The 23,718-nt window shown below is 48.4% G+C and overlaps 6 protein-coding genes and 1 pseudogene across 6 annotated transcripts in view; 4 read left to right on the forward strand and 3 right to left on the reverse strand.

The window, feature by feature from the left end:
* Positions 1 to 486: 486 nt before the first annotated feature.
* Positions 487 to 2,263, reverse strand: LOC149356599 (uncharacterized; annotated as a pseudogene).
* A 536-nt stretch (positions 2,264 to 2,799) lies between these two features.
* LOC149356600 (DNA (cytosine-5)-methyltransferase 1-like) lies at positions 2,800 to 3,684 on the reverse strand. The gene has a single exon (XM_089576383.1). It carries the CDS (start codon positions 3,682 to 3,684, stop codon positions 2,800 to 2,802), a length of 885 nt encoding a protein of 294 aa, XP_089432509.1.
* Positions 3,685 to 6,656: 2,972 nt separating this feature from the next.
* LOC149356601 (uncharacterized) lies at positions 6,657 to 7,700 on the reverse strand. The gene is made up of 2 exons (XM_089577802.1): positions 7,543 to 7,700; positions 6,657 to 6,988 (listed from the first exon to the last, which is right to left on the reverse strand). The coding sequence occupies exons 1-2, from the start codon at positions 7,598 to 7,600 to the stop codon at positions 6,666 to 6,668; spliced, it is 381 nt and encodes a 126-aa protein (XP_089433928.1). The 5' UTR covers positions 7,601 to 7,700; the 3' UTR covers positions 6,657 to 6,665.
* A 1,652-nt stretch (positions 7,701 to 9,352) lies between these two features.
* LOC149356602 (DNA (cytosine-5)-methyltransferase 1-like) lies at positions 9,353 to 10,192 on the forward strand. Its single transcript, XM_089576384.1, has one exon. It carries the CDS (start codon positions 9,353 to 9,355, stop codon positions 10,190 to 10,192), a length of 840 nt encoding a protein of 279 aa, XP_089432510.1.
* A 292-nt stretch (positions 10,193 to 10,484) lies between these two features.
* LOC149356603 (uncharacterized) lies at positions 10,485 to 12,245 on the forward strand. Its single transcript, XM_089577803.1, has one exon. The coding sequence runs from the start codon at positions 10,485 to 10,487 to the stop codon at positions 12,243 to 12,245; it is 1,761 nt and encodes a 586-aa protein (XP_089433929.1).
* Positions 12,246 to 18,431: 6,186 nt separating this feature from the next.
* Positions 18,432 to 18,893, forward strand: LOC149356604 (DNA (cytosine-5)-methyltransferase 1-like). The gene has a single exon (XM_089576385.1). The coding sequence runs from the start codon at positions 18,432 to 18,434 to the stop codon at positions 18,891 to 18,893; it is 462 nt and encodes a 153-aa protein (XP_089432511.1).
* Positions 18,894 to 21,779: 2,886 nt separating this feature from the next.
* The window catches only part of LOC149356605 (uncharacterized), a 41,979-nt gene continuing 40,040 nt past the window's right edge, over positions 21,780 to 23,718 (forward strand). Inside the window, exons 1-2 of the mRNA XM_089576386.1 lie at positions 21,780 to 21,965; positions 22,047 to 22,506. Of these exons, the coding sequence (XP_089432512.1) occupies positions 21,798 to 21,965; positions 22,047 to 22,506 (628 nt within the window). The 5' untranslated portion in view covers positions 21,780 to 21,797. The remainder of the gene's footprint in view (positions 21,966 to 22,046; positions 22,507 to 23,718) is intronic.

Here is a 23,718-nt window from a genome sequence, read left to right on the forward strand (position 1 = left end):
CCAGGTACCATCATTTGTCTGTAGACCTTCAGGCCAATCGACACACTTCGGCTGAAGAGCTGCAAGCGAAAAAGAGTAAAAGAAATTTGTAAAGCTTGGAAAAACATGACGGCAAATTAGTTTTGAAAATGCCTGGACGCTGACAAGCACAGATGTAATGTATAAGCATGCAGTTTTATGGCACCAACTGCTTAGAATGTTTACAATGAGTGAATGGCCAACTTTACCTGAGTCGCCAGACGAACGTTCATGGTCTGGAGCTTCTGTGGCTTGACATGGTGCTCAGTCAACTTAGGAACCACTTTTATAGCGGCCTTTTTTTCCGCCTCAAAAAGACGTTCATAGTGCTGGAAATTTGCTTGGTATTCACCTACCTGCCACAAATTATTGTACACCATTTCGTTATGTGCAGTAATTAAACATAGGTGAACAAGTCTCTGTTACACAGCGTCATCACTCAAGAGACATGCATATCCAAGGAATTATTTAACTTCCCTGACCATATTCGTGCTTCATCATATGATTCCGGATGCATTTCACGATATGTGGCACGTCACAAATGAAGTGGAGGAATGTTCCCTCTGGAAGGCAGGGATGTTCAATCTTGCACTGTGGGTGCTCCACCTTTCCACTGATGCCGAGGTGTGTCCACATCGATTTGTTATTTCCGGCACCATCGCTTTATCACTGCCAGTATGCGAGCACCATGTTCATGCAATTGTAGCACTGAGCTCATTACCACCTTTGCCAAGACCCATCCTGGCGCTGCACCCTTAGCTGCAAAAGTTGCTATGGGTTGGACCCATGACGCAAACATTCGGTTGAACATAACAACCAGTGCATGGTCTGCCAGCTGGTCTGTGCCAACTTTAGTAATATCCCCGTAATCTACAAAGCCATCAAATTTGTAGGACGACCTGTTAAACTCGGTTCCTTCCCTGAGTTTCACTTCATCGATGATTAGACAACCATATGTGTAATGTTCTGGCTTGCCAGCCATATGCAGTTTTATGCTACCAAGGGCAAATTTGTTTAAGCCGTAGCCACATGGAAGACCTTTCAGTAGCTGTACAAGGCGGTTGGCACTTGGCAGGGCCAAAATCTTCATGTCAGATAGAGTTCTGTAACACTTTGGGCTTGTCAGCCTCAGAAGCAGACAGATCATAAGCCAGTCTGTACTGTACCCGTGCCCACGTGGCGACTTGGCCGCTTGTTGCATGACGGCTGTCTGTATGACCATCTTTTGTGCTGCTGGCAGGTCCTGTGTCACTTCACCTAGACTTGTTGAAAACGCTTTCTTCAGTTTTTCACTGAGTTCGCTAATTTCTTTCTTCATTTTCTCCCGAGCTGCAGCGGCACGAATGAGCCTCTTCCTCAAAACAGGTGCTGCAAGGCACACCTTTTTCTTGGGGTTCAGCCCACTTCTTCTTTTGAGGTCCGTCGTCATTTTCGCACACTTTATACAGACTCCTTTTTCTGCCTCAGTAAGAACTCTGCACTGCTTGTAGTATACAGTTCCTCCCCTGCTAGAGGTGCAACCATGACAGGCTTGCATAGTTTGTACAACCTGCACAATTGCCTCTACGTCTGCTAACGAAGTGATTGCCAAATCCATGGGCAGCGTCGGCACCAGTTTTCCGCGGGCAGATAACACATAACTCATGTCTTCGCGAAATACGACACTCTTGAGTACTGTATATACATCTGCCTCCAATCCTGCCGTGTAAAAAGCAATCTGTGATCGGCGCCCATTTTCATCTTCAAGAGCTGCCGATCTCCACTGACGAGGTAACCTCAAAGCACTCTTCTCCACCAGCTCATTAACATGCAAGCAGCTGTCTTGCACGGGCTCTGGTTGCTCTCGCTCGATATCGATATCTTCTGCAGCGTCGCTCTGCGTTGCCACTGCGTCTCTTGAGACGGTTGCTCTCTTTTTCGGAGATTTTCGCCGTTTACGATTCGAGAAGTACAGCGGGAGATTAGGAAATATGGTAGGAATTGCATCACTCCTTAGAGACCATACACCGCGCTCGATTTCAATCACTTCTGCGTTGATGACATGCTTATATGACTTCAGAATATCCCCTTCTTGGAAATGGGCGTCGCACACTTTGCATGTTTTCCCCAACACCTTGTCTCCACGGGGTATCGCTCTCGACCATTTTGCAAGGACATTTGGATTGGTTGGCGGAGAAAAGAAGTGCCTTTTCTCCGTGTTGCGCCGGTACCCGCTGGTACATCCCGGCACGAAACACGTTGGCATTTGGTTGACAGTCCTAGCACACTCTAAAAACCATAAATGACGCGCAGCACCTACCCTCTGACAGCGAAAAAATCCAAAACTTGGCGCTCGAGAACATTCGGCAGCCCACGCTACTTGCAGGTTGGTTCCGCACCATGAGCGTCCTCACCCGACCACACCGAAAGCTGCTGAAGCGTAGTGCACAAACACTCAACTCATAACGAAAGGATCACTTGATAACAAAAGAACGCGACGCAAATGAGCACGACAAACGGAGCCTCAGAAACGTTGCTGCACCGCGGCGTGGCTAGCTAGAGTCGAGCGTGGCGCAAACTTCGACTGCAGCGCCATCTCAGTGGCCGGGCGCAAAACGCGGCCGCTTCGGGAGGAGAAGTTTCGAAACTAAAAAAGCTTTATAAACGGTGAGCAGCGGTGCGTGTAGATGAGGCGATACGCGGGGGTGCCGTCGCTCAGCTCAACCTCCCGGTTGGGAAGGTCGCGCCAGTCCGACCCAGCGACCTTGGGGATGGCGGCGATACTAGCCTGGGACAACGGCGTCATCTTTTTGTAGCAGTCGTAGTCGATCTGGCATATCCGCTGGTGACAACGGATGAAGTCTGCGGACCTCTGTCAAACTTTGCCTCAGGATCACTGAGGTCGGCAATCGCATCCCTTAAGGTGGTCCTCTGGTACGGCGCCGCAGAGGTCAAGTTCAGAGGACTGCTGTAGGCGCGACCGTCCACGGCAAATGATAGGTGGCACTCGGGCACTTCGAAAGTGCGAGTCGGCAAAGGAAAAGCTGGCAGTTTTGCTCGGCCGCGCTTGGCCCCAAAGATGACGAGGCGCCGGTGTCTCTGCGGCATACCGTAGCAGCCATCCTGCAGCATGCTGCAAGAAGTTTGATAACCAAGGTCCAGAAGGCACTTGAGAGCCAAGGCAAGGCCGTCGCCGTTATGGTGCCGGACGGAGCACCTCTCGGCAACGAGGACGACGTACGAAGGGTCAAATAAGGCACAGAATCCGAGAAAAGTCACTAGTTGAGAATTCCTGAGCCCCTGTTTGTCACAACCCTGCAAAAATCGGCAGCTCTTGTGAGATTCGAAGGACGGGCTCCCATCTTCTTTCTCGATGTCTCCTAGAATGTCGGTCATCCCGCCAGCGTGGAGCTGCTTGAGCACTTTTGACGGACAGGCGTGAGACGTCGGCACATCGGGGAAGTTCTTCCTTAAAGTGGTCAAATGGTGCTCGTTGTCGCTGACTGCGAGCACGGGGCTTGCTAAGCAAGCTTTGGCTGGACCGAAGGACGGACCCCCGCAGCCACCGTATACGTCGACACTGTTGAGGGTTCTGTGCGGCTTCTCCACTTCGGAAACGAGGCGGGCGCCAATCTTCTGCTCCTCGGTAGATGGCTCTGAAAAGACACCGCCTGCACTGGCGCACATGGCGCGCACTCCAGGTCGTGCCGTATTTGGAAGACAGTATAATAAATTATTAACTTGAAGACAAAAGAGAACATATCCTACCCATAATCTAAGAAGCGATTCATCTTCGAAGAGAGGGGCACTTTTTCTGAAGCGGTGAAGCCGGAACCGCAACCGTATTCAGTTTCAGTTGGCCCACAGGTGGAGCTGCTGGACCTGGTGCGACATCAATGCCCCAACCCCGTCGACAGTCCTTTCTAGGAAAGATCATGTGATCTTCGCCGGAGGCCTTTCTTTGGCACCATCGGCAATCGCCTCATCGCTGATGGGCGGCCAGAACACCAACACCCAGCTAGACCTGCCCTCCCAACCTTACAAAAGAGCCAAAGACTGCTCCAATAGATTCTACTTCTAGAGCGGAGTCTGATGCAGCTGCTGCACCAGAAAAGTATCGCGCGAAGGCCACGAGCCATCGCAACGCCGAATTAACGGCCAGCTCCTCTGTGGAGGATATAGAGGTCTCGGTAACCGTACCTGCATCTTTGCCGCCGAAGGACCGCCGCCTTTCTGGCGGCCGTTGTGGTGGCGGCAAAGGAAAACCCCGTATCACAACTCCTGGTAACAACGTTGCATAGTCCGTAAGGCATAGTTTTTTTATAAGTACGAATTGTGTTCCTCTTCATATTTATCCTGCAACCACACTGTCATGCATAAATGTGGCCGTTTCATTGATGCAGTGGACCTGTCGTGGCATGAGACATCACTATGATGATATGTCCATATTATAAGAGGAGCACCGATCACACTTAGTTTGTGTTCAAGGAACACTGTTAAACAACACAGTGAAAAATCTTTAGACAATTGGCACCGGCGGGGGGTGGTGTTGGCATTGTTGCGAACTCCTGTGTAATTGTCAAGGGGTTAAGCCTGAACACTCTTTAGCAGCTGTCGCAGTAAGGGTTCAGTTCAAATGTCTGAATACTGTGGTATTCGGTAAAGGACCTCCTAGACCTAGTCAGTTAGTGATCAACACCTTTTCTGATCCATGGAGACATGGAGGAAGGAAAACTCAGGAGAGGCCCTTCGTATTCCCAATGCATTGGCGAGAATGTGGCGGAAGTGACGTCAAAATTTAGGCTTAAAAAGTCAGGCCCCTAGCAACGTTGTCGTTGTTGCTAAAAAAAACTCGGGCCACTAGCAACGGCGTATGGCGTCGTTGTTGCTAGGGCCCAGAGTGTTTCTCGGTGGCGGTGGACAGGCTTTCGGCACGGTGTGTTCGGCCTTGCGTGTTAAAGTCTACATGCCTCGCGTCGTGACGTTACGCACGCATCTAGGATTGTTTTTAAATGCGGCGAATAACCGCTCATTTGATATTTTGTTCGTCAAACTTGGTGTCGCTACGCGGAGCGATCGATGCATTGAAATGAATCTCGCGAAAAGGTGGCACTCCGGAACCGCGCTTCGACACGCGAAGAAGCGTTGAATGTTTTGATCAGCGAACTTTTGCACCTCACCAAACAGCACCGAAACGTGAAGCCGCTCTCGACGTTGCTGAGCTGCGTTTCGAAGGCCACACGGCCTGTGTACGGTAGCCGGAGGCGGACGGTGCGCTGCGTTATAAACGGCGCGCAATGTCGTCTTTCTCGGCCTGGCGTCGGAAAAGGTTCACCGCACCTGTGCGCCGCTCTGTGTCTAGGTGCGTGTTTGCGGGGAGGGAGGTGTAGGAGTGTAGCGGTGAGCTGCGCGGTTTTTTTAGATACCTTTCTTTTACTAAGCGCTTGAACAACGTAGCGTCGGCGGGGTCTCTGTTCGTCGTACGCTCCTGGTGCTGGCATCGGATCACAACGGCGCATTTCATCCTAGCTGATCTTTTGCGACTGATCTGTGCGTCATTTTACACTACTGACGTGTGTCACATCTGATTGAGTAAAAAGTAATTAATTGCTTCTTTTGCTATGCCGGTATGGTATTGGTGCGGAAGTTTTGGTTGACAAGGATAAATTTGCTCCCGAGTGCAGGTACGAAAACAATTAGTAAGCAACTCATGCACGTGCTAAATATATACACCTTTAAAGTGTGCACTAGTAGTACAGCTACAGTGAACAGAATTTCTCTTTATATGTGTGTCTTCTGCAGCACATCTAGAACACCGTAATAAAAATCTCACTCAAGGACTTTTCAGCTCATGAAGTGCATTTCTTTGCATAAATTCTCTGAGCATTATGTGCACCTGCAACCACTGCTGAACATGCAGAGCTTTCATGAGATCAGCAAACCTGCTTGGGACCACATCACTGAAGTCATCGCTGGGTGGCCAGTCCTTCAACTTGAGTATCATGTACTCTCTATCTCTGTCCTTCATGCGTTTGTGCAAGCTTTCAAAGCCTTCCCAAAATACCCGCATCGGCTGGTCTCGAAGAATCCGGCCTGTGCGGCAGTCAATCAGGTCAGTCTGCATGTGGCCAAAGTCACGGCAGAAGCCGTCGGGGTGCCATAAAGATGCATCCAGGCGGTTGAACACACCGGAGACCAGCACGGGGTGTTCAGACCAGCACGGGGGAGATCCCTTTCGTATTCCAGCTGCAGGAACCTTCGAGTTCAGAATGTCAAAGAGGTCATTTAGTAGCATCGTGAACTGTTCCGTTCCAAAACTGTCGGCGAAGCCAGGTACCATCATTTGTCTGTAGACCTTCAGGCCAATCGACACACTTCGGCTGAAGAGCTGCAAGCGAAAAAGAGTAAAAGAAATTTGTAAAGCTTGGAAAAACATGACGGCAAATTAGTTTTGAAAATGCCTGGACGCTGACAAGCACAGATGTAATGTATAAGCATGCAGTTTTATGGCACCAACTGCTTACAATGTTTACAATGAGTGAATGGCCAACTTTACCTGAGTCGCCAGACGAACGTTCATGGTCTGGAGCTTCTGTGGCTTGACATGGTGCTCAGTCAACTTAGGAACCACTTTTATAGCGGCCTTTTTTTCCGCCTCAAAAAGACGTTCATAGTGCTGGGGACGCGCGGTTGCACGAGTCCTGCGAGGCAGCGAGGGCCGCGCAGGAGGCGGGACCTTGGGAGGGAGCAAGGGCCGCGCGGGAGGAGGAATTCGGGGAGGTGGGGGCCGCTTGGGGAAGGGAGGGCACTTTGCTGGGGGCTGAAGCCCAGGGGCTCGCAGTGGTTGCCAGGCCGGCAGCGGTACCTGGCAGAAACGCTTCGGCAAAACGCCTTTTGCGTCCGCCGCCACGGTCCACCGAACCTGGCAACCACTTCCTAATAAACCCCTGCGCTTCCACCACATCCACCCCCGTCTTCTCACAGATGGCATCTGCATAAGATAAGCGTTCATTTTAGGCCAGCAGAAAAAGTTTGCTCGTTCACAGAAATATAGATTATTTCAGCAACAGAGAAAACAGAGAAGGCCACAAGTACATGTTATTACTCAAAGTGCGTGCCAAAATGAAAGGACTACAGTATCCAAGTACAACTTGAGGAGAAAATCCACCTGAAAGCTCTTCTAACCAACTGTATAAAGCTGCTGCAACATCACGGTCGACCACTTTGCACTACTAACATATAGGAGCACAAATGGCTGGCAGATACAAGGCACGACTACGATCCATGACAAGAGATGGATGTGACTGGTGGGAGGGCTTTCTTTGAAAGGCATCTGCTGACTCATATATCTTCAGATGCACATGCATGAAAACTGCAGATGATTACCCCCATAAAAACAGTGACAAAATATTCACCTGTAATGAAAAAGAAAAGTGGTAAAGTATCAAATGAAAAGAAGAAAAGAAAACAAAGTGCAGGAGAACATGGTATATTTTCTTCCACTCATCCTTTAAAATTCAATTAAAAGCTACTGCAAAAATATACCTGTTGCCACCTTGCATAGCTTCAAGGCAATAAATGATCGCTTCCAACTTGCGGCCATGGAGGCTGTACACCCTCTGTACAGCCACCACCATGATGGCGGTCATTATGTTCGATCCCACCTCCCTCAGGCCCTTGCCCCCCAGGCGGACCAGCTGCTTTCGCTGAAAAGAAACACCACAGGTGCACAAGCTATTAGGCGCAAACATCAATTATAATTTCATTTAGTTTTGCAGAATCGAATAGCTAAGACAATTGTGTGACTACCCGTCAACAGCCCATGCGAGTACCTACAATCATAATGCATAATTTCTGTATGATACAATAGCTTGGCTAGTTGCAACAAGCAGAAAGCACCACCACCAATATGGACATTTTTTTTCCCCAGTTTATTAAGAGCAGAGAAACTTTAGCAATTAAGCAAAGGTTGCCAATTCCTACCCATTATGCTTTGCATCCTGGAAATAATTATATTATAACTATTGCCACGTATCATTGTAGTGTCTGTTCGTTCGCGCTCAAGGCTGCAGGAAAGGGTTTTATCACTTTTGTTCGTGACGCGAGAAGCGACCAGTCTAATCCCGATTGATCGCAGCCATGAAAGGCTGCATCTAGGTTTTTCTAGATTACTGTAGATGATCTTGTCCTGTTATCTGGAAGTTTCCTTGCCGCCTTTAAATTGAGCGATGCCGCGAGCGGCGGGCATTCGTAGATCGACGACCGACGAGCACGTTTGTTGCTTACGCCGCCACCGAGTGATTCAGTTATTTTGAGGGCGCAAGTCAGCCCAAATAAAGAGCTTCGTTTACAAGACTTGTTGGTGTCTTCCTGACCGCTGGACGGCCGTCACTATAACGTGACAATATGAAGAGGAACACAATTCGTACTTATAAACTATGCCTTACGGACTATGCAACGTTCTTACCAGGAGTTGTGATACGAGGTTTTCCTATGCCGCCACCACAACGGCCGCCAGAAAGGCGGCGGTCCTTCGGCGGCAAAGATGCTGGTACGGTTACCGAGACCTCTATATCCTCCACAGAGGAGCTGGCCGTTAATTTGGTGTTGCGATGGCTCGTGGCCTTCGCGCGATACTTTTCTGGTGCAGCAGCTGCATCAGGCTCCGCTCTAGAAGCAGAATCTATTGGAGCAGTCTTTGGCTCCTTTGTAAGGTTGGAAGGGCAGGTCTAGCTGGGTGTTGGTGTTCTGGCCGCCCATCAGCGATGAGGCGATTGCCGATGGCGGCAAAGAAAGGCCTCCGGCGAAAATCCCATGATCTTCCCTAGAAAGGACTGTTGACGGGGTTGGGGCATTGATGTCGCACCAGGTCCAGCAGCTCCACTTGTGGGCCAACTGAAACTGAATACGGTTGCGGTTCCGGCTTCACCGCTTCAGAAAAAGTTCCCGTCTCTTCGAAGATGAATCGCTTCCTAGATTATGGGTAGGATATGTTCTCTTTTGTCTTCAAGCTAATAATTTATTTTACTGTCTTCCAAATACGGCACGACCTGGAGTGCGCGCCATGTGCGCCAGTGCAGGTGGTGTCTTTTCAGAGCCATCTACCGAGGAGCAGAAGATTGGCGCCCGCCTCGTTTCCGAAGTGGAGAAGCCGCACAGAACCCTCAACAGTGTCGACGTATACGGTGGCTGCGGGGGTCCGTCCTTCGGTCTAGCCAAAGCTTGCTTAGCAAGCCCCGTGCTCGCAGTCAGCGACAACGAGCACCATTTCACCACTTGAAGCAAGAACTTCCCCGATGTGCCGACGTCTCACGCCTGTCCGTCAAAAGTGCTCAAGCAGCTCCACGCTGGCGGGATGACCGACATTCTCGGAGACATCGAGAAAGAAGATGGGAGCCCGTCCTTCGAATCTCACAAGAGCTGCCGATTTTTGCAGGGTTGTGACAAACAGGGGCTCAGGAATTCTCAACTAGTGACTTTTCTCGGATTCTGTGCCTTCCTTGACCCTTCGTACGTCGTCCTCGTTGCCGAGAGGTGCTCCGTCCGGCACCATAACGGCGACGGCCTTGGCTTGGCTCTCAAGTGCCTTCTGGACCTTGGTTATCAAACTTCTTGCAGCATGCTGCAGGATGGCTGCTACGGTATGCCGCAGAGACACCGGCGCCTCGTCATCTTTGGGGCCAAGCGCGGCCGAGCAAAACTGCCAGCTTTTCCTTTGCCGACTCACACTTTCGAAGTGCCCGAGTGCCACCTATCATTTGCCGTGGACGGTCGCGCCTACAGCAGTCCTCTGAACTTGACCTCTGCGGCGCCGTACCAGAGGACCACCTTAAGGGATGCGATTGCCGACCTCAGTGATCCTGAGGCAAAGTTTGACAGAGGTCCGTCAGACTTCATTCGTTGTCACCAGCGGATATGCCCGATCGACTACGACTGCTACAAAAAGATGACGCCGTTGTCCCAGGCTAGTATCGCCGCCATCCCCAAGGTCGCTGGGTCGGACTGGCGCGACCTTCCCAACCGGGAGGTTGAGCTGAGCGACGGCACCCCCGCGTATCGGCTCATCTACACGCACCGCTGCTCACCGTTTATAAAGCTTTCTAGTTTCGAAACTTCTCCTCCCGAAGCGGCCGCGTTTTGCGCCCGGCCACTGAGATGGCGCTGCAGTCCAAGTTTGCGCCACGCTCGACGCTAGCTAGCCACGCCGCGGTGCAGCAACGTTTCTGAGGCTCCGTTTGTCGTGCTCATTTGCGTCGCGTTCTTTTGTTATCAAGTGATCCTTTCGTTATGAGTTGAGTGTTTGTGCACTACGCTTCAGCAGCTTTCGGTGTGTGGTCGGGTGAGGACGCTCATGGTGTGGACCCAACCTGCAAGTAGCGTGGGCTGCCGAATGTTCTCGAGCGCCAAGTTTTGGATTTTTTCGATGTCAGAGGGTAGGTGGTGCGCGTCATTTATGGTCTTTAGAGTGTGCTAGGACTGTCAACCAAATGCCAACATGTTTCGTGCTGGGATGTACCAGCGGGTACCGGCGCAACATGGAGAAAAGGCACTTCTTTTCTCCGCCAACCAATCCAAATCTCCTTGCAAAATGGTCGAGAGCGATACCCCGTGCAGACAAGGTGTTGGGGAAAACATGCAAAGTGTGCGACGCCCACTTCCAAGAAGGGGATATTCTGAAGTCATATAAGCATGTAATCAACGCAGAAGTGATTGAAATCGAGCGCGGTGTATGGTCTCTAAGGAGTGATGCAATTCCTACCATATTTCCTAATCTCCCGCTGTACTTCTCGAATCGTAAACGGCGAAAATCTCCGAAAAATAGAGCAACCGTTTCAAGAGACGCAGTGGCAACGCAGAGCGACGCTGCAGAAGATATCGAGCAAGAGCAACCAGAGCCCGTGCAAGACAGCTGCTTGCATGTTAATGAGCTGGTGGAGAAGAGTGCTTCTTTGAGGTCACCTCGTCAGTGGAGATCGGCAGCTCTTGAAGATGAAAATGGACGCCGATCACAGATTGTTTTTTACACGGCAGGAGGAACTACGACACTCAAGAGTGTCGTAGTTCGCGAAGACGTGAGTTATGTTGTATCTGCCCGCGGAAAACTGGTGCCGACGCTGCCCATGGATTTGGCAATCACTTCGTTAGCAGACGTAGAGGCAATTGTGCAGGTTGTCCAAACTATGCAAGCCTGTCATGGTTGTACCTCTAGCAGGGGAGAAACTGTATACCACAAGCAGTGCAGAGTTCTTACTGAGGCAGAAAAAGGAGTCTGTATAAAGTGTGCGAAAATGACGAAGGACCTCAAAAGAAGAAGTGGGCTGAAACCCAAGAAAAAGGTGTGCCTTGCAGCACCTGTTTTGAGGAAGAGGCTCATTCGTGCCGCTGCAGCTCGGGAGAAAATGAAGAAAGAAATTAGCGAACTCAGTGAAAAACTGAAGAAAGCGTTTTCAACAAGTCTAGGTGAAGTGACACAGGACCTGCCAGAAGCACAAAAGATGGTCATACAGACAGCCGTTATGCAACAAGCGGCCAAGTCGCCACGTGGGCACCGGTACAGTACAGACTGGCTTATGATCTGTCTGCTTCTGAGTCTGACAAGCCCAAAGTGTTACAGAACTCTATCTGACATGAGGATTTTGCCCCTGCCAAGTGCCAACCGCCTTGTACAGCTACTGAAAGGTCTTCCATGTGGCTACGGCTTAAACAAATTTGCCCTTGGTAGCATAAAACTGCATATGGCTGGCAAGCCAGAACATTACACATATGGTTGTCTAATCATCGATGAAGTGAAACTCAGGGAAGGAACCGAGTTTAACAGGTCGTCCTACAAATTTGATGGCTTTGTAGATTACGGGGATATTACTAAAGTTGGCACAGACCAGCTGGCAGACCATGCACTGGTTGTTATGTTCAACCCAATGTTTGCGTCATGGGTCCAACCCATAGCAACTTTTGCAGCTAAGGGTGCAGCGCCAGGATGGGTCTTGGCAAAGGTGGTAATGAGCTCAGTGCTACAATTGCATGAACATGGTGCTCGCGTACTGGCAGTGATAAGCGATGGTGCCGGAAATAACAAATCGATGTGGACACACCTCGGCATCAGCGGAAAGGTGGAGCACCCACAGTGCAAGATTGAACATCCCTGCCTTCCAGAGGGAACATTCCTCCACTTCCTTTGTGACGTGCCACATATCGTGAAATGCATCCGGAATCATATGATGAAGCACAAATATGTTCAGGCAAGTTAAATAATTCCTTGGATATGCATGTCTCTTGAGTGATGATGCTGTTGTTGTTGTGTGTTGGGTTTATTGGCGCATAAGCAGCTAAGGCTATCATGCGCCAAGAACAAGGTATGGAAAAATATGCTTGAGCAGAGTTTGAAAACGAAGTGGATAAAAACGGTGGTGTAAAGGGCCTAAAAGTTATTTTTACTAAGTAGCTGATGAAAGACAAGAATTAAAAAAAAATGCCTGATAGCAGAAACCTTTAAAGGTTGGGTTACCTCCGCAGACATCCTTGGCTCGGCAAGGATTTCGAGGCTCCCAACAGCTCAGATAAAGACCTCAGCCTCCTTCTCGTGATTGAGAAAGTGGCTGAGGTGTATAATTGTATGTAGTGAAGCACAGGGTGAGTAGATTAGAGTTGATGAAGAATACTGGCTTCCCTTAAAAAGCTAAAAACACACGGTATACTGACAAGTGCATCTTTGCCTAAAATCAATGCTGGATGAAAAGGAATGTGTTCTTTGTAAAAGGTAGTAAAATGTTTTTTTTCTTAGTGATTCAAGTTCTGTACATGAGAATAACATGTGGTTTACTGTTAGTTCATCTCCGCACTTTTCACAAACAGGTTTGTCTTATTTTGTAAGTAGGAAGTTGTGTGTGAGATGTGTGTGTCCAATACGGAGACGGCATAAAATAACTTCGATGAAACGTTCTTGGTGGGAGCATGACTTCCATTCTTCTATAAATGGTTTTACTAAGTGGAGCTTATTATTTCGTTCAATATTCCATTGCGACTGCCATTTATTTCTTAGCTTGCACTGTACCAACTTCATACAGTCATTGTAGGGGATGTTCACTTTCTTTATTTCTTTGTTGCGAGCTTTCGCAGCACATTCATCCGCCTTCTCATTGCCAGTGATTCCAATGTGGCTGGGAACTCAGCAAAATTTTATGTCTTGTCCCTGTATTGTGGCGCTCGTTATGTTGTGTATGATATTACCAATTAGTGGTGTCACTGCATTTCTATGGTGAAGTGAGGTTAGTATGCTCAGAGAATCAGTGTAAATGATACTGCTCTGAATGTTCTCATTTATTATTTTTTCTATAGCCACCAAGACTGCGTAACCCTCGGCGGTGAAAATGGATGCACACTCAGGTAGCCGTACTATTTTTTCCCAATTATTCTGAACTACAGCACTTCCCACGTAGTGCGCCGATTTTGATCCATCGGTATAAAATGCTTCGTATTCTCCGTATTTTTCCTTGAGTGCTAAATATTCTTGTAATATCTGTTCATGTGGTGTATGTTTTTTCTGAAATTGTGTTAATGTGAAGTCGCACACAGATGGTAGGCAGTACCAAGGCGGGAGTGGATCAGGTTTGCGGGCAATATTTGGTAATATGTTCATTATGTCTAGTTCTTGGCATTTCTCTTCAAAGCGGAGAAGGAGTGGTCTGATTGCTAGAGGTTTGTTGGTAAATAGTGTTCGAGATGAACACTTTGTAACGAGTGGGTAACAGATGTGTTTAGGCTGGGAACGGATCTTTAAGATGTATGAGCATGAGAGCATTGTTCGTCTGTCTGCAAGTGGTGGTTCATTGGTTTCTACGTAAAGGCTTTTTATGGGTGATGTCCTGTAAGCACCAGTTGAAAGACGCAAACCCATATTGTGCACAGAGTCCAGTCGCTTCAAGTACGACGGCCTTGCTGATCCATACACTATGCTGCCATAATCTAAAACGGAACGTACTACAGAGCAATAAATCTGTAAAAGGCATACCCGATCAGAACCCCAGTGTTTGCGTGAAAGGACTTTAAGTATGTTCAGTGATAGCGACGCTTTCTTCTTTAGTGCGTTTATGTGAGGCAGGAAAGTAAGCTTTTTATCGAAGGTGATGCCTAGAAATTTGTGTTCCTTTTTAAAGGCAGTGTGGTTTGGTTTAGGTGTAATGTGGGATCTGTGTGCAAGCCTCGTTTGAGTGAAAAAAGTAAGGCTACTGTTTTCTGTGGTGAGAACTGGAAACCATTCTTTTCTGCCCATGTTGCCAGTTTGTTGATTGTAAGTTGTACTTGTCTTTCACATGTAGATATATTGGAAGATGTGCACGCTATCTGAAGATCGTCAACATAGACTGAATATGTTATGGACCTTGGTATTATTTTGCTAAGAGAATTCATTTTTACAATAAAAAGAGTTGTGCTTAAAATACATCCTTGAGGCACTCCATTTTCCTGAATAAAATCCCTCGAAAGGGTTGAGCCTAGACGGACCTTAAATGAACGGTTAGATAAAAAGTCTTTAATGGAGTTCAGTATTCTGCCACGGATGCCAAGCTCAGCTAAGTCCTGGAGAATCCCGAACCTCCAGGTAGTATCATATGCCTTTTCTAAATCAAAAAAGACGCTAAGACAGTGTTGCTTGTGTATAAAAGCTTCTCTGACAGTATTTTCAAGGCGGACAAGGTGGTCTGTAGTGCAGCATCCCTTTTTAAATCCACACTGATGGATATCAAGAAGTTCACCAGATTGAAGAACAAAGGCTAGTCTTATATTTAGGACACTTTCCAAGGATTTGGCAAGGCAACTGGTCAGGGCTATGGGTCTATAACTGCTAGGAGAAGTTGGGGGTTTACTAGGCTTAAGAAGCGGTACAATAATAGCTTTCTTCCAGGCTTCCGGTATTTTCCCAGATATGAAAATTGTGTTAAAGAATCTTAAAAGTGCGTCCACGGCTGGCTTGGAAAGATGTGCAAGCATTTCATAATGTATTTCGTCGGGTCCTGGAGCAGTTTTTTTTCCGGCAGACAGTACTTTGTTGATTTCTTGGAGGGTAATTAGACTATTGTATTTTTCATTTGCGCCTCCACTTGTTGGGAGCCTCTGTTTTTCGGCTGTGTTTTTGTATTTTAAAAAAGACTGTGTATAGTGAGATGAACTTGAAACTGCAGCGAAATGTTCCCCTAATATGTCTGCCTGTTCCTCTATGCTTGTTTGTGTGCCGGGTGTTGTTAAAAAAGGAATTGTGAATGGTGAAAAGGTTCCATTTAATTTTTGAACCTGCTCCCACATTTTTTTAGATGGGATCTGACTGTTGATAGATGAAACATAATTCTGCCATGAAGCTTTCTCGGCACTGCGACGGACGTACCGAGCTTTAGCTTTTTGAAAATTCAAGAGATTCTCATAGGTCGGATACCTACGGAATTTACCCCAAGCTCTATTTTGTTGTTTTTTAGCCTCCTTACAGTCTTTTGTCCACCATACTTTATGGTTTTGTCGCGCTACTCCTGACGACTGAGGAATAGCTGTGAGTGCGGCAGTTATGATACAATTAGTGAACTTTTCGTTTATCTGGTCAACGGTAAGATTTCCTAAAACTATATCTTCTAAAGTTGCCTTTGCTCTAAAAAGTGACCAGTCGGCGAGGTGAAGTTTCCAGCGCCGCGGTTTTGTTGGGATTATTTCTGGTGAGGAAGTTAAAGTGATTAGTATAGGGAGGTGGTCACTGCCATATGGGTTGTCAATGACATCCCATTTAAAATCATTAAAAACAGAAGGTGAGCTAAAAGACAAATCTAAAAAGGTCATTTTCCCCGAGGCAGGGGAGCAGTAGGTGGCTTTTCCTTTATTTAAAAGACATACATTGTTTGTGAGGATAAAATCTTCGATTATTTGACCCCTAGAGTCACAGTGCTCGCTTCCCCAAAAAGGGGAGTGAGCGTTAAAGTCCCCAACTACTAGATACGGTTCTGGAAGTTCATTGATAAGTTCTTGTAAATCGTGGACTGTTAATGTAGAATGTGGAGGAATATATACAGAACAGAGAGAAATTGTTTTATGGCTGACGACACTGACCGCAACGGCTTCAAGTTTTGTTCTGAGGTTTATTTCTCGAGCAGGAATGCCGCTTTGTACGATAATCGCGACGCCTCCAGAGAGTCTATTTGCCTGCTCACGATCGCGTCTAAAAGTTTTATAATGCTTCAGGATGTTCATATGTTGTGGACCTAGATTGGTTTCCTGGAGACATAAGGCTACGGGTGACATTGACCCTAAAATGTTTTTTATGTCGTCGTAATTTCTCAATATTCCTCTACAGTTCCACTGAACTAGAAAAGCCATGTTTATGTTTTGGGGTAGGAGCAACGAGAGGTTTACTTATGTTCTGGGGCACTGTTCCGCCGCTGTAGAGCAGGCGGGCTGGGAGTTTGGTCCATCACCTCGGAAGAGGTGCTGGACGACCGCGAAGAAGCCGCGGGTGTGTGGTTGTCAGGCCTCCCCCGACGGGGGGAAGTCCTGCGGGATGCTGACTTGTGGGCCGGCACTCCCTGGCTTGTAGTTGGCAGAGCAGCTTTCGCTGTCTCAGCCTGGGGCGTGGATGGCACTGCCACAGGCGCGGTGGGAGTGGCCGCGGCAGGTGCCAGAGCGCTGTGTGGTGCTACGCCCCCGCGCACCACATCAGCGAAGTTTGGTTTTGCTGTGAAGGAGAATGAATTGGTAAGCGCAAAACGCCTCCTCGCTTCTTTGAATGAAATGTTTTCTTTAGTCTTAATGGTGATGATTTCTTTCTCCTTTTTCCAGGACGGACACGCCCTGGAGTATGCAGCGTGATCTCCTTCACAATTCGCGCAGCGTAGGGCTGCGTCGCATTCCTCAGAAGGGTGGTCCTTCGAAGCGCATTTCGCGCAGGTTTTGCGGCCGCGGCAACTCTGTGAGCCGTGGCCAAACTTCTGACAGTTGAAACAGCGGCGGGGATTCGGGATGTAGTGTCTGACGGTGATTTTCAGGTATCCAACATCGATCGTTTCGGGCAAACTGCTGGTGTTAAATGTGAGGACCATGTGTTTGGTGTCTATTTCTTTGTTGTCTTTGCGGATTTTGATTCTGTGCACGTCAATTACATTTTGATCAGAAAGTCCTTCAAGCATTTCGGTTTCTGTTAGATGGATGAAGTCAGCCTCTGAGATAACGCCTTTAACTGTGTTAAGAGATCGGTGGGGAGTCACGGAGACAGAGATGTCCCCTATGGAAGCAATGTTTGAGAGTTTCGAGCATTGGATGCTCTCACGGAGTTCGAGGAGTAGGTCGCCGCTGGACATTTTGGATACCTTGTAGCCAGGCCCTAAGGTATCTGTTAAGCATTTAGTGACAAGAAATGGGGATATATTTCGTGCTTGTTTTTCTTCACAGTTGCTGTGTATTACGTGATACTTTGTGAAAGTTTGTTTCTTTTTCATAAAAAAGTCTGATGCTTCGTTCCGCACTCTTTTGAGAGAGCGATCTAGTTTTGAAAGGGGGGGAGCCATAAAAAAATTTGGTTTTTCGGTCATGGTGGCAGCCACCCACCATGGAGTCCAACAAGGGGACGCAACTTGAAGGCAAGTCCTGCCCACGCCAGCTGTACACCTTAACTATAACCTAATATGACTCAACTCAGGGTAGTTGGTCACACACGGTTAACCCTCGCCGCCAGGAAAAAACGAAGAAAAGAGGAGGAGACAGGAGAGTTGTAAGAAAGAGATAGGAAAGTGGAAAGATAGAGGGGAGGATAGGAAAAGGCGACTGCCGATTTCCCCCGGTCGGGTCAGGCCGGAGGTGCCGTCTACAGGAAGCTGGGGCCAAAGTGGTGTGTTGCCTCCGCCGAGGGGCCTTAAGGGTCCAAACGCTCGGCATCGGCTCAACCACCAGGATCCCCTTTTCCCCGGACACGGCGATGCCACGCACGGCTAAGCGCGGATGCTCGGGTCCGTGGTGACGCATTGTTCACCATCATCCCCCTGCGGGGATGTCCCTGCGGATGCTCGGGTTAACCCCGTGGTGTCGCCACTCACCAACGTCTGCATGCTGCAGACGCCTCCCTGCGGGGATGAGATAGCTTGATTTGGCTGCAGTGCAAGGTATAAAAGTAAGAATAGTAACGAAATAACATTCTCGGAGACATCGAGAAAGAAGATGGGAGCCCGTCCTTCAAATCTCACAAGAGCTGCCGATTTTTGCAGGGTTGTGACAAACAAGGGCTCAGGAATTCTCAACTAGTGACTTTCCTCGGATTCTGTGCCTTCTTTGACCCTTCGTATGTCGTCCTCGTTGCCGAGAGGTGCTCCGTCCGGCACCATAACGGCGACGGCCTTGGCTTGGCTCTCAAGTGCCTTCTGGACCTTGGTTATCAAACTTCTTGCAGCATGCTGCAGGATGGCTGCTACGGTATGCCGCAGAGACACCGGCGCCTCGTCATCTTTGGGGCCAAGCGCGGCCGAGCAAAACTGCCAGCTTTTCCTTTGCCGACTCACACTTTCGAAGTGCCCGAGTGCCACCTATCATTTGCCGTGGACGGTCGCGCCTACAGCAGTCCTCTGAACTTGACCTCTGCGGCGCCGTACCAGAGGACCACCTTAAGGGATGCGATTGCCGACCTCAGTGATCCTGAGGCAAAGTTTGACAGAGGTCCGTCAGACTTCGTCCGTTGTCACCAGCGGATATGCCCGATCGACTACGACTGCTACAAAAAGATGACGCCGTTGTCCCAGGCTAGTATCGCCGCCATCCCCAAGGTCGCTGGGTCGGACTGGCGCGACTTTCCCAACCGGGAGGTTGAACTGAGCGACGGCACCCCCGCGTATCGCCTCATCTACACGCACCGCTGCTCACCGTTTATAAAGCTTTTTTAGTTTCGAAACTTCTCCTCCCGAAGCGGCCGCGTTTTGCGCCCGGCCACTGAGATGGCGCTGCAGTCCAAGTTTGCGCCACGCTCGACGCTAGCTAGCCACGCCGCGGTGCAGCGTTTCTGAGGCTCCATTTGTCGTGAGGCTCCGTTTGTCGTGCTCATTTGCGTCGCGTTCTTTTGTTATCAAGTGATCCTTTCGTTATGAGTTGAGTGTTTGTGCACTACGCTTCAGCAGCTTTCGGTGTGTGGTCGGGTGAGGACGCTCATGGTGTGGACCCAACCTGCAAGTAGCGTGGGCTGCCGAATGTTCTCGAGCGCCAAGTTTTGGATTTTTTCGATGTCAGAGGGTAGGTGGTGCGCGTCATTTATGGTCTTTAGAGTGTGCTAGGACTGTCAACCAAATGCCAACGTGTTTCGTGCCGGGATGTACCAGCGGGTACCGGCGCAACACGGAGAAAAGGCACTTCTTTTCTCCGCCAACCAATCCAAATCTCCTTGCAAAATGGTCGAGAGCGATACCCCGTGCAGACAAGGTGTTGGGGAAAACATGCAAAGTGTGCGACGCCCACTTCCAAGAAGGGGGATATTCTGAAGTCATATAAGCATGTAATCAACGCAGAAGTGATTGAAATCGAGCGCGGTGTATAGTCTCTAAGCAGTGATGCAATTCCTACCATATTTCCTAACCTCCCGCTGTACTTCTCGAATCGGAAACGGCGAAAATCTCCGAAAAATAGAGCAACCGTTTCAAGAGACGCAGTGGCAACGCAGAGCGACGCTGCAGAAGATATCGATATCGAGCGAGAGCAACCAGAGCCCGTGCAAGACAGCTGCTTGCATGTTAATGAGCTGGTGGAGAAGAGTGCTTCTTTGAGGTCACCTCGTCAGTGGAGATCGGCAGCTCTTGAAGATGAAAATGGACGCCGATCACAGATTGTTTTTTACACGGCAGGAGGAACTACGACACTCAAGAGTGTCGTAGTTCGCGAAGACGTGAGTTATGTTGTATCTGCCCGCGGAAAACTGGTGCCGACGCTGCCCATGGATTTGGCAATCACTTCGTTAGCAGACGTAGAGGCAATTGTGCAGGTTGTCCAAACTATGCAAGCCTGTCATGGTTGTACCTCTAGCAGGGGAGAAACTGTATACCACAAGCAGTGCAGAGTTCTTACTGAGGCAGAAAAAGGAGTCTGTATAAAGTGTGCGAAAATGACGAAGGACCTCAAAAGAAGAAGTGGGCTGAAACCCAAGAAAAAGGTGTGCCTTGCAGCACCTGTTTTGAGGAAGAGGCTCATTCGTGCCGCTGCAGCTCGGGAGAAAATGAAGAAAGAAATTAGCGAACTCAGTGAAAAACTGAAGAAAGCGTTTTCAACAAGTCTAGGTGAAGTGACACAGGACCTGCCAGAAGCACAAAAGATGGTCATACAGACAGCCGTTATGCAACAAGCGGCCAAGTCGCCACGTGGGCACCGGTACAGTACAGACTGGCTTATGATCTGTCTGCTTCTGAGTCTGACAAGCCCAAAGTGTTACAGAACTCTATCTGACATGAGGATTTTGCCCCTGCCAAGTGCCAACCGCCTTGTACAGCTACTGAAAGGTCTTCCATGTGGCTACGGCTTAAACAAATTTGCCCTTGGTAGCATAAAACTGCATATGGCTGGCAAGCCAGAACATTACACATATGGTTGTCTAATCATCGATGAAGTGAAACTCAGGGAAGGAACCGAGTTTAACAGGTCGTCCTACAAATTTGATGGCTTTGTAGATTACGGGGATATTACTAAAGTTGGCACAGACCAGCTGGCAGACCATGCACTGGTTGTTATGTTCAACCCAATGTTTGCGTCATGGGTCCAACCCATAGCAACTTTTGCAGCTAAGGGTGCAGCGCCAGGATGGGTCTTGGCAAAGGTGGTAATGAGCTCAGTGCTACAATTGCATGAACATGGTGCTCGCGTACTGGCAGTGATAAGCGATGGTGCCGGAAATAACAAATCGATGTGGACACACCTCGGCATCAGCGGAAAGGTGGAGCACCCACAGTGCAAGATTGAACATCCCTGCCTTCCAGAGGGAACATTCCTCCACTTCCTTTGTGACGTGCCACATATCGTGAAATGCATCCGGAATCATATGATGAAGCACAAATATGTTCAGGCAAGTTAAATAATTCCTTGGATATGCATGTCTCTTGAGTGATGATGCTGTGTAACAGAGACTTGTTCACCTATGTTTAATTACTGCACATAACGAAATGGTGTACAATAATTTGTTGCAGGTAGGTGAATACCAAGCAAATTTCCAGCACTATGAACGTCTTTTTGAGGCGGAAAAAAAGGCCGCTATAAAAGTGGTTCCTAAGTTGACTGAGCACCATGTCAAGCCACAGAAGTTCCAGACCATGAACGTTCGTCTGGCGACTCAGGTAAAGTTGGTCATTCAGTCATTGTAAACATTGTAAGCAGTTGGTGCCATAAAACGGCATGCTTATACATTACATCCGTGCTTGTCAGCGTCCAGGCATTTTCAAAACTAATTTGCCATCATGTTTTTCCAAGCTTTACAAATTTATTTTACTCTTTTTCGCTTGCAGCTCTTCAGCCGAAGTGTGTCGATTGGCCTGAAGGTCTACAGACAAATGATGGTACCTGGCTTCGCCGACAGTTTTGGAACGGAACAGTTCACGATGCTACTAAATGACCTCTTTGACATTCTGAACTCCAAGGTTCCTGCAGCTGGAATACGAAAGGGATCTCCAAAAATTAAGGTGCCAGAATTGTTTTATATCGCCTTTTTACTGTGGGGAAAGAACCGAGACTTAAAACTTTGCACTCATACACCAATTTTCTCGAAACACTGTTTTATGTTTCCATTTATATGTTTTCAGTTTTTGGACTTCTTCACAATGTTGAACGAGACGGAATCTATTCCTAATGTCAAGCTGTTCGCATCTAGGCAGACTATCGAGTCCCTACGTGTAACACTGATGTCTGTGCTGTCACTTGTGGAGTTCCTGTTCAACCAAGGCGTGAGCTACATTCTGACAGCAAGCCTGAACCAGGATCCACTCGAGGTAACCGTATCCCTTCCGTCATGTTTCCTCTTTCAGCTCCTCATAATCACAGTTGTTAAGCTCAAATTTCTTGCTTTGCAGCGATTCTTTGGGCTCGTGAGGTCCTTCGGAGGAGACGAAGACCATCCAACCGTCACCAAATTCAGCCAGCTTTTCAGACTACTGTCCCTTTACACACCTGTTAAGCTTGCCACAAAAGGGAACTGTGAAGCAGGGGATGAACGAGTTCTGCTGAGCACATTTGAGAGCCTTGGAGAGAAGCGGCGTGAAGCACTACTACAAAAGAGAAAAGTTAAAGATGAAGTCTTCCAGCGACTCACATCACTGCCTTCGAGGGGGCTGTCAGCCCCATTTGACGATGACGTGCACAGTGTTTCAAGTCCAGAAAAGGCGGCATTGTACTATTTAGCGGGATACGTGGCCCATAAAATGATGAAGGTGACCTCCTGCATGGAGTGCAAAAGCGATGCAATGGCTTCACAAGACTCTCTACCGCCTGAAGCTATGCTTGTGATTGAACGAGTTTGTGACTGGCAGCCTTGTTGGTCCTTCAAGGAAACTGTTTGCATGCGTGAAAAGCAAGAAGAGACCATTGAGCAAACATAAAAAAAAGAAGCCTTTGGGGACCTTTTCTGGAATGTATTAGATGCCCTTGCGAAGAGAGGAACTAACTGTATCGGTTGCCCAGAGCATAGCTGTGATTTTAAAGCACAGATTGTACACTTCTATTTGGTCACACGAATGCACTTTTTTTCCCGGAAGAAGAGCCAAGAGAACGACAGTGCCAATAGAGCTCGGAGGGAACGTAAAAAAGCAAAGCTTGTGTAAATAATGACCGAAGTGAAAAGGAAGATGCCTGAAAGTGTGTGAAGAGTTTTAATAAACTGTAATTCGCTGATGCAACTCCACTAAAGACGTGTGTGTGTGATTTTTTTATTCTATAAGTACTAAAGACGTGCGTGTGATTTTTTTTATTCTATAAGTACTAAAGACGTGTTTGATTTTTTTTATTCTATAAGTATTTACCAGAGGCAGCACAAAAATGTCAGCATGATATTTATCGGGCAGCTCTCTATATGTGCCTTGAAAACTAATAAGTCGCTTTATGGAACCTCTCGGGACTAGTGTGGAGGGTTCTTCTAATCTTTAATAAAATCGGGGCAGACGTTCAGGCTTTCTTGTCTGGCTGACTTTCGCATTTGGAAAGCAAGAGTAAAAATTACTCGCGACCAATGGGATTGATACAGAAGGGTAAGGTCACCGTTCACGCGCAATGCGATGGAAACGCCGCATTCTACAGACGCACGAAAGCAACTATTCAGCCCGAAGCGAAACGTAATCACTGATGCCCATCTTTTTATAAAGCTTCTAAAGCACTGGTCGCTTCTACGCACACGTAGTTTAACTATTTAAAGTTACGAAGCGCAGATAATGACGCCACGAAGCGTGAGAAATGTCTTCGGTTAAGCGCCGTGAGGGAGGACAGCGGAACGGTACGCGTCTGTAGCAGACGACGCACTTCCTTGGCGCAAACTTCGACAGCAGCGCCCCGGTGGCGGGCGCGGCGGCGGGCCGCATGCTCCCTGTTGGCGCGGCGAGGAGATGCGGAACTGAAAAGGATCTATAAACGATGCCGCTGCTCGGCGAGCCCCTACATGCACCGGCGCGGAGTCTGCGCATGCGCCGAAAATGACAAGGCCTTGTGCGACCCCATGTACCGCCAGGAGACCCACACACAACCGGCCGCGGCGGT

The sequence above is a fragment of the Amblyomma mixtum genome, chromosome 3 (assembly GCF_055824585.1).
Source record: "Amblyomma mixtum isolate Tamu chromosome 3, ASM5582458v1, whole genome shotgun sequence".
NCBI classification, from domain to species: Eukaryota; Metazoa; Arthropoda; class Arachnida; order Ixodida; family Ixodidae; genus Amblyomma; species Amblyomma mixtum.